At 43.9% G+C, this 13,499-nt stretch overlaps 1 protein-coding gene across 3 annotated transcripts in view; it reads left to right on the forward strand.

The window, feature by feature from the left end:
• Window positions 1-13,499, forward strand: part of csnk2b (casein kinase 2, beta polypeptide) — a 62,951-nt gene that overhangs the window by 23,330 nt on the left and 26,122 nt on the right. For 2 of the 3 annotated variants that reach the window (XM_073031633.1, XM_073031642.1), the window contains exons 2-3: window positions 6,781-6,863; window positions 11,492-11,594. In XM_073031633.1, coding sequence (XP_072887734.1) covers window positions 6,792-6,863; window positions 11,492-11,594 — 175 coding nt within the window. In that variant the 5' untranslated portion in view covers window positions 6,781-6,791. Of the gene's footprint in view, window positions 1-1,344; window positions 1,457-6,780; window positions 6,864-11,491; window positions 11,595-13,499 lie in introns of all 3 variants that reach the window. The other variant, XM_073031629.1, reaches the window with a different exon arrangement.

Consider the following 13,499-nt stretch of genomic DNA (forward strand, 5'->3'; position numbering starts at 1 on the left):
GCTGGGCTGTCTACACCACTCTCTGCAGAGTCCTGCGATTAAGGGAGATACAGTTCCCATACCAGGTAATGATGCAGCCAGTCAGGATGCTCTCAGTTGTGTCCCTGTAGAAAGTTCTTCGGGTTTAGGGGCCCATACCAAACTTCCTCAACCATCTGAAGTGAACGACACGTTGTTATGCCTTTTTCAACACACAGCTGGTGTGTACAGACCATGTGAGGTCCTTGCTGATGTGGATGCTGAGGAACTTGAAGCTGCTTACCCTCCCAACTCAGATCTATTGATGTCAATAGGGGTTAGCCTGTACTCCACAACCAGCTCCTTTGTTTTTGTGACATTGAGATAGAGGTTGTTTTCTTGACACCACTGTGTCAGAGAGATGACTTCTTCCCTGTAGGTCACCTCGTTAAGACCAATCAACGTAATGTCGCGGCAAATTTAATTAGCAGATTGGAGCTGTGGGTGGTGATACAGTCATGGGTATATGGGGAGTAAAGGAGGGGACTCAGTATGCAGCCCTGAGGGGCTCCTGTATTGAGAGTCAGGGTTGGATGTCAAGTACGAAGGCAGCTGAGTTCTTGGTCCTGTTCAATTTATTCTATTCCTATGCTTCCTTAAAGTTGAAAGTAGAGTTCGTTGTCATGTGCACAAGTGCAGTGAAAAATTTGCTGCAGCAAAACAGGCAAATCCCAGTCCTGAAGAAGCATTCCACATTTTGGTCTCAGCCCAAAATAATGACAGTTTATTCCTCTCCATAGATGCTGCCTGACCTGCAGATTTCGTGCGTGTTATTCACTGGCACCTAGGATTAGAGGCACAACATTCACAAAAAAGAAAAATTAAACAAAAGATCTCCAAGAAAGAAAAGAACATAATGAGAACAAAGGCTGTGGGGGGGGGGGGGGCAGGGTTCATGGTTTATTATAGTGTAAAGTGGCCTTAGTGTTACTGCATTGAGATAGTGATTTGTGTTTTGCCAGTTGTTTCTTGAACCAAATGCTTGAAGGAAAGTAGCTGTGAGAGATGGCATAGGGCTAGTTAGGATTTTTATTGCTTTGTTGAGGCAGTGCCTTTTGCAGATGCTTTTGAATTTGGTCATCTCCCCCCCCCCAGTGCAGGTAAAACTCTGAATTGTGTCCTTCGTAGATGTCAAGTTTGAAACTTCTGCTAACGGTTGATGAGAGGTTTCATCTCAAGTTTGCCCAGTGCTTTCTTATGTGAATTGCAAAGATTTTCAACAAATTGTTTTCACCCATTTTGGGCAAGGTTGTTGGCATGTATTCTTTTTTGGGGTGAATGTGGCCAGGGGCAAACTGACTTTTCCATCTTCCCCCTCCGCACCAGGCTTGGTTCCTGTCAACTGATCCGAGAGAGATTGGTGACGACAGTGGGGCAGTAAGATTGGGAGCATTTCCCCCAGTTGCCAATCCTCCCAGCTAAAAGAGGATGTGTGGTGGTGAGTTCAGTCATGGTGTAAGGGTGAAGAGATTACGGGAACTAATCAGGGTTTCCAATCATGCAGTTCCTCGCGGCTAATCAATAAAAAAAAATTGGCAAGTTTCCACATGCTCTCTGTAACCAATACGTGTCTTGTTAGTGTTTTTGCAATCAATCATTCCACGACTGGGAAAGTTGAAATAAAAATTAATGACAATAAAATTGAGCTGAGCCAGTAGTTAAATTTTTATGCTCTCACTGCCTTGCATGCTACCTTGTCTGTTTGCCCTCAGTGATTCTATACTTTATGCTTCTTGGCGTCATCCAGTTAGGAAAGAGCCCATTCTGATCAATGTTAACGTCTCCTGGTGTAATTTATCTAAATTTTCTTGTCAGCATGCTCTAAATGTGGATCATGGGAAGGTTTTTGTGTGTTTGGTTACTGTTTCTTTAAGTGTTACCTGAGTGGGTTGACTGATTACTGGTTGGTCTCCACACAATGGCCATCTCCACACCGGCTAATGGCTTGAATTGGCTGTATGCTGCAGTACCATGAGCCTGGCACCTGTCCAAATTGGGCTGGCAGATCTGCAAGTTCAAGTTTATTGTCATCCAACTGTATACATGTATACTGCCAAACGAAACAACATTCCTCTGAATCAAAGTGCTCAACACAGTACTTACAACTCACACAGAACACGCAAAGTAATATGACCCCAAAATAGATAACAAATAATAAAATATATTCCAGAAAAATATGCCTGGGTGGGGGGGAGGAGGAATATTTGGAATTAATTTTGGCTCGGTTATATCTGCTTTTTTCTTTTCCCCAGCCCTTAATCTGTTCTCAGTACTGTATAGAATGTTTGAGTGTACAAGAGATGTGCTTTTTATTAACAATTTTTCTTCTGTTTCTTCACTGCACAGCTTGTTTGTTAGGAAATATCAGTAAGAGGCTCTTCAAAGTTAAATCTTTAACTAAATTGCAGAACACCTGTTTTTCTATTGGCGGATATTGTTCCTCCAGCAAATTAAGTGTGTGAACTTTGGTATTGATTATATTTCAGCGATAGTTTTGGAGTTGTTTCTTGCTTGGGATGTAGTCTCTGTGGTATGCATGAAGCAGATCAGATGTGCTTCAATGCCAGTTGAAGCCATTGTGAATATAGTAGAAGTTTCTCAACTTGGGTGTTGGGATGACAATGATGTGCAAATAATGGACCAGGCAAAGGCTCCAGCAAAGCCCAAGAGTGGTTCCTGACAAATGGTGGTGTTTCACTGGGAGCAGATGATGAACTAAGCCCTTTATGATGTGCTACCTGAAAAAGATGGTTAAATTATGAGGTAGTTTAGAAGCCATATGGTGTGTTGGTTTTTCATTAGTTTTATTTAGTTAGGGATACAGTTTGGAGTAGGCCCCTTTGAGCCACACTGCCCTTTGAGCTATCCCCAGCAAACTTAATGAAGCCTTATCTGATCACAGTACAATTTACAATGACCAATTAACCTACCCGATATATCTTTGGACCATGTGAGGGAACCAGAGGATCTGGAGAAAACACACACATTCCACAGGGAGGACGCTCAGAGACTCCTTCCAGTTGAATAATAAAGACAGCATGACTGCAGACTGCTTTGTTCTCAAGACTGTGTTAATTTACTGGCTGACCCTTTGAACTGTGGCAGGACAATGGAGTTGAATAACTCAATTACTGATAACACAGAATTTACTATCTTTCCTTTCAGTTAGTCCTGACGAAGGCTCTCGGCCCGAAATGTCGACAGTGCTTCTTCCTATAGATGCTGCCTGGCCTGCTGTGTTCCACCAGCATTTTGTGTGTGTTGTTTGAATTTCCAGCATCTGCAGATTTCCTCGTGTTTGCAGAATTTCCCTTCTTGTCAGTAATAAATGTAGACTTCAGTTTTAAAGAACTAGGCTGCATCCTTTTAAAGCCTCTTAGTGTGTTTAGTTGCCAAAGTGCTTAGGCACAGAAAGAATTGATAAACTGTCTGTTGCCCAGGGTCACCATCTCTCTGTTTGGAGCAACTGGTCTGACACTGACGACAGAGTTTAGTGCTGAGTTAGTCCTTTTCACGTTCTCTGTAGTCTATGTAGTTGTGGATTTACTGGATTTGAGCCAGGATTTATCAAGTAAAATTTAGCTCTGGGAGTATTATCTCAAAGTGTGAATAAAATTCACTGGAGCTTGCAGTACAAGAGGTGAGTTGTGTGAGGTCATGTGCAGGATAAACAGTGCTGTTTGTGAATTAATGCTGACTCCAGAGCTGGAGGGTATATATGTCATGTTAAGGAGCTGGTCTTTAGAATGTGGTGCAATGCTTTTTTTACACATGAATTTACTACATTTCAAATTTGAGCAGTCACTCAAAATTGTTTAGAGATTTATTTTCTCTCTTCTGTTTTCTCCCCATAACCATTGGCACCTTTATCAGTTCATTGGTGTTAGGCTAACCAGGAAGTTGGAGTGGAGGTAGAGGATGATGGTGGGTATCGGGATTGGGCAGATTCCTCCTTCTCCAGCCCTTTGCCTTTTCCACCGATCACCTCCCAGCCTCTAACTTCATCTCTTCCCTCCCCCCCCCCATGCCCATCCACCTTTCCATCTGATGTTACCTATCCCCAGCCAGCTTGTACTCTTCTCCCTCTTTCACCCCACCCCCAACCATCTTATTCTTGCTTCTATTTATTCTCTTCCTTTCCAGTCCTGATGAAGTGTTTCGGCCCAAAATGTCAGTGCTCATTCTCCTCCGTAGATGCTGCTTGACCTGCTGAGTGCCTGCAGCAGTTTGTTTGCGTTCCTTTTAAGCATCTATTTCTGCATTTAACGGCATGGATCACTACCCTGCCAACATATTGCCTTCATTCTATTGGTGACTGAAGGAAAGTCCTATTTAATGTTATTTAGTGCTTTGTAACCCTCTTCAAAGTGAGACGGGTTTAAGCTGTTTGCCTACCTAGAAGCATTGGAAATTGAACTGATGAGAGCAGTTACTGCACAGCTCCAGCGAGCTGATCCCTGGTGGGTTTTGCACATTCTTCTTCTGAAGTCATGTGATTTCCCCTAAATCTGCCGTTTCCTCCCCCAACCCGAATGCATGTTAGTTAGTGGGTTAACTGGCTGCCAGGGACTACCCTCTTGGTTTCCAGCAGCTTGGCGGGTGCCAGGAAAATTAAGGAAAAGTTGATTGGAAAGTGTGAGAAACTGTTCCAGCGATTGTAAAGGAGCCAGTGTGAATGCCTGAGAGCAGCATTGACCCAATAGGCTGAATGGTCTGATTCTCTGTTGTAAATAAATATGACAAAAGAAGATGAGAAATGGTTGTTTTATCTGCTGGAAAGTGCTACAATTCCAGCTGATACTGACAGACTTTGTGCTAATGCTTCTTTTACACAGCTGTACCCACCACCACCTAGAGATCAGTAAGAAAGTTCTCTGAAAGCTGCAATAAATCATATAGCCTCTTGTAATTTTGTATAGTTAGGTTCAGGATTTGAATCCTTCCTCCTATTGCTTCATGGTAAATCATGAACTATGTCTATATATTTTTTTAAACTGGTAGATTTGATCTTGGTGAGATCATGGCTAGCCTTTTGCATAAACATTTCCCACCATATTCACAGATTGCTGAATCCCTGAAACACACAAAAAAAAACCTGATCAATCCTTTAAGGTGTTGTCCAGGTGAAGAAATTTCTCCCAGTCCCTTTAGCTCTGGAGTCAGCATTGTTTTGCTCCAACCCTTGCAACTCCCCTCCCTCTCTTCAAGGACCCAGATGGAGACAGAACTTTTCAAAATCATTCCAACGAGCAAATTCTACATAAACACGAGATTCAGCTCATGGCAGAAATCCAGAGCAATGCATACAAAACGCCGGAGGAATTCAGCCCAAGTTGTTATGTATATTTAGAGCAGAGGTTGATAGGTTCTTGATTAGTAAGGGCTTCAAGGATTACAGGGAGGAGAATGGGGTTAAAAAGGATAATAAATCAGCTATGACTCTGGGCTGAATGGCCTAATTCTGCTCCTATTCTTATGGGCTTGTGTACCACTGACCAAGTTAGTTGTACTGTGGGCTGCAATACTCACGCCAGCGCTGTGCAGTGAGAGCTGATGATAGCCGAGGTGGTAATTGTGGGCGTTTAGTGGAATGAGTCCACTCACCAATGAAAGCAAGCACTTCCACTTCTTCAGCATGTTGTTCACCTGCAATATATCCTGAAACTCTTCCAGCTAATGATATACCTCCGACAGACCTGTGGCTGCAATCCAGAAAAAAATGCAGCGTATATACAGACAGTTGCATGATGGTGAGGTTCCTAAGATGTTCCTATACCTTTTTTTTCACAGCACTTCTTGAACTTCCTTGTTCTTTGGAAAGGGTGCCTTGGGATCTTTTCTAGTCTGTTGAGTGGGCAGATTGAAAATTATCTCTCAAATGATTCAGGAAGTAACACTTCCTCAGAACTGCACTGAGAGAATTAGCCCTAGCTGTGTGTCCTCTGCTCTCTGAAGTAGGAGCTGCATCTGTATCTGAATTGAAGGCAAGAATGTGCCTACTGAGTCTGTGTTCTGGTAAGCTTGGCTAGCTCACCCGCTCGGTTACCCCAGTGAACTTTCAGTGACTGAGAACGAGCAAGAATATGTTAAATAGGGTGCGACTAGAACTGAGGCCTAGTATGCTAATTCACTCACCAAGAAGTGAGGTTTGATGTTTGAACTCATTACAGTGTCACTACTGATATCAGTGAACAAATGACAAACATTCTTTCTGCAGAGTTAATCATTAACAGATAGAAGATTGACTAAGCTGAAGTGATCAGAGTTGGCAATTTTTGTACAAATTTTTGTTTCAAGTATGTGATTCACTGCGCAGAGCAGTAAGAGGAGGAAGAAGCCTGGTGGCCAGTAACGGGGCGGCACGGTGAGCGCAGTGTTTTACCGTGCACTGGCTGTAAGATCGGGGTTCAGTTCTTGCCGTTAGATCTGTAGGGAGTCTGTACACTCTCCCCATGACCATGTGGGTTTCCTCCAGGTGCTCAGCTTTCCTCCCACGTTCCAAAGACGCACATTTAAGGTTAGTGAGTTGTGAGGTTAGCACCAGAAGTGTGCTGCCATTTGCAGTCTGTCCAACGGGACACATTTCACTATGTTTCGACGTACGTGTGACAAATAAGCTAATCTTTGCACCTTTTTGAACTTTGGCTTCTGAAGGCACATAAGTAATGGAGGTGTGGTGCAGGTGAGAGGCTGCATGTGTTGGAAAAGGTCTCCACTCCTGAGTAACTCACTCTCTCTTTCTCTTCCTGTCCCCGTTCTCAGAGGATACGAAGATGAGCAGCTCGGAGGAAGTGTCGTGGATCTCCTGGTTCTGCGGGCTGCGAGGCAACGAGTTCTTCTGTGAGGTAGGCTTGCCGATGAGTGACTGGCTTCACCTGGGGCAGATAGCACTGGCGATTTACTCCCTCCCGGGGAGCGCAAGCAGTAATTTGGTTCCTGAAGGCATTTTGGTTATTTACGTTCAATGGTCAGTCATTGGAAATTTGTAAACGTGTCAGTGGTGAATGAAAGTGATCTCCTTAGTCATAGTGTGAGAATGGGGAACCACAAATAACCAGCACTCGGGATTTTGGCCTGATTGTTCATTCACTTAATGCTCAAGACTATCTGTCGGAATTGGCGTTTACTGTCACTGACACGTGAAGTTTGTTGATTTGTAGCAACAGTACAATGCAAGATGAAAAAATGCTATAAGTTACAATATATAAATTAATTATTGCAAAAAAGAGAACAAAAATAGTGAGGAAGAGTTCATGGATTCCTTGTCTGTCAGAAATCTACTGGAGGGGAAGAAACTGTTCCCAAAACATTGACTGTGTAACTTCAGCCTCTGTATCTCCTGTCTAACGAGATGAGGGCATGTATTGGGTGTTGGGGGTCCTTAATAAGGACAAAACGTAGTGTGCAATGGGAGTGCCAATTCCGGCATTCCATTGTATATCGGGAAAGAATTTGAATTTCATGCAGATTGAAGAGAAACAAAAAACAGCCTCCAGATACCGAAAACCTGGAAAAGAAACAAAACAGTAAATGTACTGATGAAGGGTCTCAGCCTGAAACATCGACTGGTTATTCATTTGCACAGATGCTGCCTGACCTGCTGAGTTCCTCTAGCATTTTGTGTGAGTTGCGGTGGACGTACTCAGCAGGTCAGGCAGCATCTGCAGAAAGAGGAACAGGGTGAACAGTGAGACTGCTTAATTTACCCAGCACATAAGCTTTTCCACTTTATGCGGCCAAACAGATATATTTTGTTTTCCTTGCTGTTGACCTTGACTGCACGTGGAGGCACCTAACACTTTTCAAAGTAACCTGATTCGGATGTCCTCCACTGGTTACCTTCACTGTAACAATCTAAAGTTTGGTATTAAACAATATTGAGGAAAGTGGCACCAAGATTGAAGAGTGGCTATAATGTTGATGAATTGCAGAATAGCTTCATCTTGCAGTTTGTGTCACTTGGCTGTGAGTGACTGCACTCGAACTGCCTGTGTTAGTCTCTAATTAATCCTTCAGCAACTGCCTTTCTTGTTTTGCCCTTCGATCATCAGACTGAGCTGAGAAGTAGACAGAGGCTCTGGCACAGCAGCTGCACAGCTCAAGAATCTGAGTTTTAATCCCAATCTCTGCTGTCTGCAGATTACATGTTCTCCCTGTGACTGCGTGAGTTTCTTCCAGCTGGCTCTGGTTTCCACCTGTGTTCTAGAGTATTTAGAGTCATTTATTTGTGAAACATACTGTTTACCAACACAACGTAAAGATGTGTTTTGGGTAAGTGTTGCCCACCGCACGTTCTGGCACCAACCTAGCATGCCCACCATGTTCAGCAGAACAACACAACAGCAAAACAAGACCTTTTCCCATCCTCCCAGTCACCAAAGTACTCTTATACACTGACAGGACTCAACCAACCCACTCTCCTGCCTGCATGGACTGCCAACATCAGTCATTGACCATGGGGATTTGGGTCCTCAGCCCCCGCCCATCAGAGAACTGCATTTTTCCTTATTACAGTATGAATAAGGAGATACACTGTAGTTAGGTTAATTAGCTGCTGTACATTGACCCCTCGTGTCTAGTGACTGGTAAGATCCAGGAGGATTCAACAGATATGTGGAGTGAATAATCCACTGCGAACATTAGTGACGGTATAAGATGGCACAAACTCACTTGTCCGAATGGCCTCCCCCGTGACGTGAGGAAATGTGAACCTATCAGCAAAAGTCTGCTGGAGAACTTGGGTTGAACAGTTATCTGTTGGAAGGTGGGGTGAGGAATTGTCGGTGTTTCCAGTCAAGCCCCTTCCTTGGTGTTCTTCCTCCCCACCCATCCTGTGGATCTAGCAGATTGTTTGAGATTCCAGCTCTGCCATTTCTTGTGCTCTGGAAATATTGGCATGACCATATTTGAGATTTTGTGTTTATTTAGGACTATCTGCCCACTACCACACCAGAGACAGGATTCCTCTTGTCCTCACCCACCACTCTACTAGCTTCCTCACGCAGCACATAATTCTCCATAACTTCCACCGTCTCCAGCGAGATCCCACTACCAAGCACATCTCTCCCATCCCACTTCCACTTTCCTCAGGGATCCCTTGTCCATTTGTCCTTCCCCACCAATCTCCCTCTTGGCACTTGTCCTTGCAAGCAGAACAAGTGCCATACCTGCCTCTACACCTCCTCCCTCACTACCATTCAGGGCCCCAAACAGTCCATCCAGGTAAGGCGACTCTTCACCTGTGAGTGTATTGGAGTCATCTGCTCTATCTGGTGCTCCCGGTGTGATCTCCTGTACATCATAAGTCATAGGAGCAGAATTAGGCCATTTGGCCCATTGAGTCTGCTCTGCCATTGAATCTTAGCTGATCCTTTTTTAACTTTCTCAGCTTCATATCCCGGCCTTCTCCTCATATCCTTTGATGTATCAAATCAAGAACCTATCAAGCTCTGCCTTAAATACACCCAACCACCTGGCCTCCACAGCTGCCTGTGGTAACAAGTTCACCACCCTCTGGCAAAGAAATTTCTCTGTATCTCTGTTTTAAATGGTCACCCCTCTATTCTGAAATGATGTCCACTTGTTCTGGACTACTCCACCTTGGGAAAAATCCTTCCCACATCTACTCTTTGTCTAGTCCTTTCAACATTCAAAAAGTTTCAATGAGATCCTCACTCATTTTTCTAAATTCCAGCGAGTACAGATCCACAGCTATCAAACATTCCTCGTATGATAATCCTTTCATTCTCGGAATCATCCTTATGAACTGCCTCTGAACCCTCCCCAATGCCAGCACAGCTTTTCCTCCTCGTCTCCTGGATGAGGAGCCCAAAACTGTTCAGTCCTCAAGCTGAGGCCTCGGCATCACATTCCTGCTCTTGTATTCTGGACCTCTTGAAATGAACGTTAACATTGCATTTGCCTTCCTCACCACAGACTCAACCTGCAAGTCAACCTTTAGTGTTGTGCACAAGGACTCCCAAGTCCCTTTGCATAGAACCATAGAACACTACAGCACAGTACAGGCCTTTCAGCCCTCCATGTTGTGCTGACCCATATAATCCTTAAAAAAAGTACTAAACCCACACTACCCCATAACCCTCCATTTTTCTTTCATCCATGTGCCTGTCCAGAAGGCTGTTAAATACCCCTAATGTTTTAGCCTCCACCACCATCACTGGCAAGTCATTCTAGGAACTCACAACCATCTGTGCAATTAATTAATTAATTAATCAATAAATAGATAGATAGATAAATAAATAAATAAATAAATAACACACACACACACACACACACACACACACACACACACACACACACACACACACACACACACACACACACACACACACACACACACACACACACACACACACCCACCCCCCCCCCCTATGTCTCCCAATATTACATTCTTGTTTTTATGTTCTATTCCTCTTGAAATGAATGTTAACATTGCATTTGCCTTCCTCACCACCGACTCAACCTGCAAGTCAACCTTTAGTGCTGTGCACAAGGACTCCCTAGTCCCATTGCATCTCAGATGTTTGGGCTTTTCCTCGTTTAGAAAATATTCTGCACATTTATTTCTCCTATCAAATTGCATGACCATGCATTTTCAACATTGTATTTCATTTCCCACTTTCTTGCCCATTCTCATAATCTGTCCTTCTGCAGCCTACCTGTTCCCTTAACGCTACACGCCCTTCCACCAATCTTCGTATCATCTGTAAACTTGGCAACAAAACCATCTGTTCTATCATCTAAATCACTGATATACAGCATTAAAAAAAGGCGGTCCCAACACTAACCCTTGCGGAACACCACTAATCACTGGCAGGCCAGAAAAAGATTCTTTGATTCCCAGTCACTGTCTTCTGCCAATCAGCCAATGCTCTAACCATGTTAGTAACTTTCCTGTAATACCATGGGCTCTTATCTTGGTAAGCAGCCTCATGTGTGGCACCTTGTCAAAGGCCTTTTGAAAGTCCAAATATACAACATCCACTGCATCCCCTTTATCTATCCTACTTGTAATCTCCTCAAATAATGCCAACAGATTGCTTAGGCAAGATTTTTCCCCTTGATGAAACTATGCTGGTTTTCTCCTGTCCTGTGTCACCAAGTACTCCGTAACCTTATCCTTAACAATTGACTCCAACATCTTCCCAATCACTGAGGTTAAGCTAACTGGTATATAATTTCCTTTCTGCTGACTTCCTCCTTTCTTAAAGATGGTCTTCTGACATCTGTCTGATCCCCCTTCTCTCCCCAACTTTCCAGCTCTATACTTCACCCCAACCCCCCTCCAGTATCACCTTCTTCCTAGCCCTCCTCCCCACCCCCACCTCCATTTTCTGGCTTTGACTTCTCATCTTTTTCTTCTCCAGTCCTGATGAAGGGTGTCAGGTGAAAACATCGACTGTACTCATCTGGATATTTTCTTGTGGTTGTTTAGTCTCTGTCTGCTTTCTAGGTCGATGAAGATTACATTCAAGACAAGTTCAATCTCACCGGACTGAATGAACAGGTGCCTCATTATCGGCAAGCGCTGGACATGATTCTTGACCTTGAGCCTGGTATGTCACAGAGCATTCCATGATGTGGTTTAGCTGTGGGGCCAGTGGAATTTCGGTGTGTACCAATTGTTGGGTTGACAGCTCTGCTTCTCTGACAATGGGCAAACATAGCTGCTTCTCCAGCTGTGCAGTTCTAACTGAGTAAGGGCATGGAAGAGCTGTCTGGTTGTCCTCATCATCAAGGACTAGTGTGGGAGCAGTGTTTGAGCTCATTGTGGAAAGCAAACCTGTCATCTCTTTCAGAGTAAAGTGGAATAGACAATCTAATCTCTTTCCCAAATGACCCCAGCATGTACTGCGATAAGTGGCAGAAAACACATGCTTTAAAACGGGGGCTGCCAACCTTTTTTTTAATGCCATGGATCCTTGCCGTTAACCAAGGGTTCAGTGGACCCCAGGTTGGCAACCCTTGCTTTAAAATCTTAAGGGGCATAGACAGGGTTAATGGACGCAGTATTTTCCTGGGGGTTGGGGAATCAAGAACTAGAGGTTGAGTGGGCAGAGATTTAATTGGAAACCGAAAGGAAGCATTTCACCCAGAGATAGGTCATCATGTAGAATGAGCTGCCTGAGGAATGGTTAAGGCAGGTATGGTCCCAACATTGAAAAGTTATTGGAACTGGTGCATGGATAGGAAAGGTTTAGAGGATCATGGGCTAAACACAGCTTAAAGGGACTAGCTTAGATGAGAATTTTGGTTGGCATAGACCAGTTGGGCTTATTTCTACTCTGCAACTCTGTGCAGGATTATTATGAGGCTCAAGACCCTGAACAGCTGCAATACTACCTTCCTTCCAGTAGATGGTGCTGCTGCCATTGAATTCCAAACAGGGTCTGTCTGCCTGTTCGAGTTCAAAGTGAATTTATTATCACGGTACATGCATGTCACCATTTACAACCCTGCGATTCATTTTCTTGCTCAGTAAATCAAATAACCATGATAGAATCAATGAAAGAGGACACAACCAGTGTGCAAAGGCAACAGACTGCAAATACAAAAGAAAAAAATAATAGAAACATAGAAAACCTACAGCACAATACAGGCCCTACAGCCCACAAAGTTGTGCCTTAGAAAGCTCCAAATACCTATCTAAAAGCCTCTTAAAAGACCTTATTGTATCCACCTCCACCACCGTGGCGAGCACCCCATTCCACACACTCACCACTCTGTGAGTAAAAACCTTACCCTTGACATCTCCTCTGTACCTACTCCCCAGCACCTTAAACCTGTGTCCTCCTGTGGCAACCGTTTCAGTCCTGGGATAAAGCCTCTGACTATCCACACGATCAATGCCTCTTATTATCTTATATTTATTATTATATATGGTATTTATTATTTTTATTGACAACATACAATGAAGAGACCTTGAAAGTGAGTCCACAGGTTGCGGGAACAGTTCAGTGATTGTTCAAGTGAAGTTATCCCTTCTGGTTCAAGACCCTGATGGTTGAGGTGTAACATTTTCCATTTTGATCTCCCATGTTGATAAGGTACTGCATGAGATCAAGCAGGAATTGGTACAGTTTTTGTGCTGAGGGTTTCTTTTGGCCAGTGACCCAGAGCAGAGAAGGAATACTCTTGGATTTGGGCTGGTGTTCCATGGCTGAATGCTTGTCAGCCACTTAATTGTGATTTAGTATTTTCCTAACTTGTACTGCTGATGCCAGTTACTTCACCTTGAGGACAAATTGTGTCCTGACTTAGACCTCCTTTGCTTTTTTCAGAGTGACAATTTGCTGTAGGAACTCGGTGGGTCAAGCAGCAGCTGTGGAGGGTGACGTTTTGTGTCAACCCTGTACCAGGAGTCAGGAAATGATCTAGGTTTAAGGTTTCAGCCTGAATCGTGGATAATCCTTCTTTGTGCCCCTCCCCCCTCCACTGTTTCTTTTAAGCTGCATGGATGC

Source organism: Hemitrygon akajei, chromosome 2, assembly GCF_048418815.1.
Source record: "Hemitrygon akajei chromosome 2, sHemAka1.3, whole genome shotgun sequence".
NCBI lineage: Eukaryota > Metazoa > Chordata > Chondrichthyes > Myliobatiformes > Dasyatidae > Hemitrygon > Hemitrygon akajei.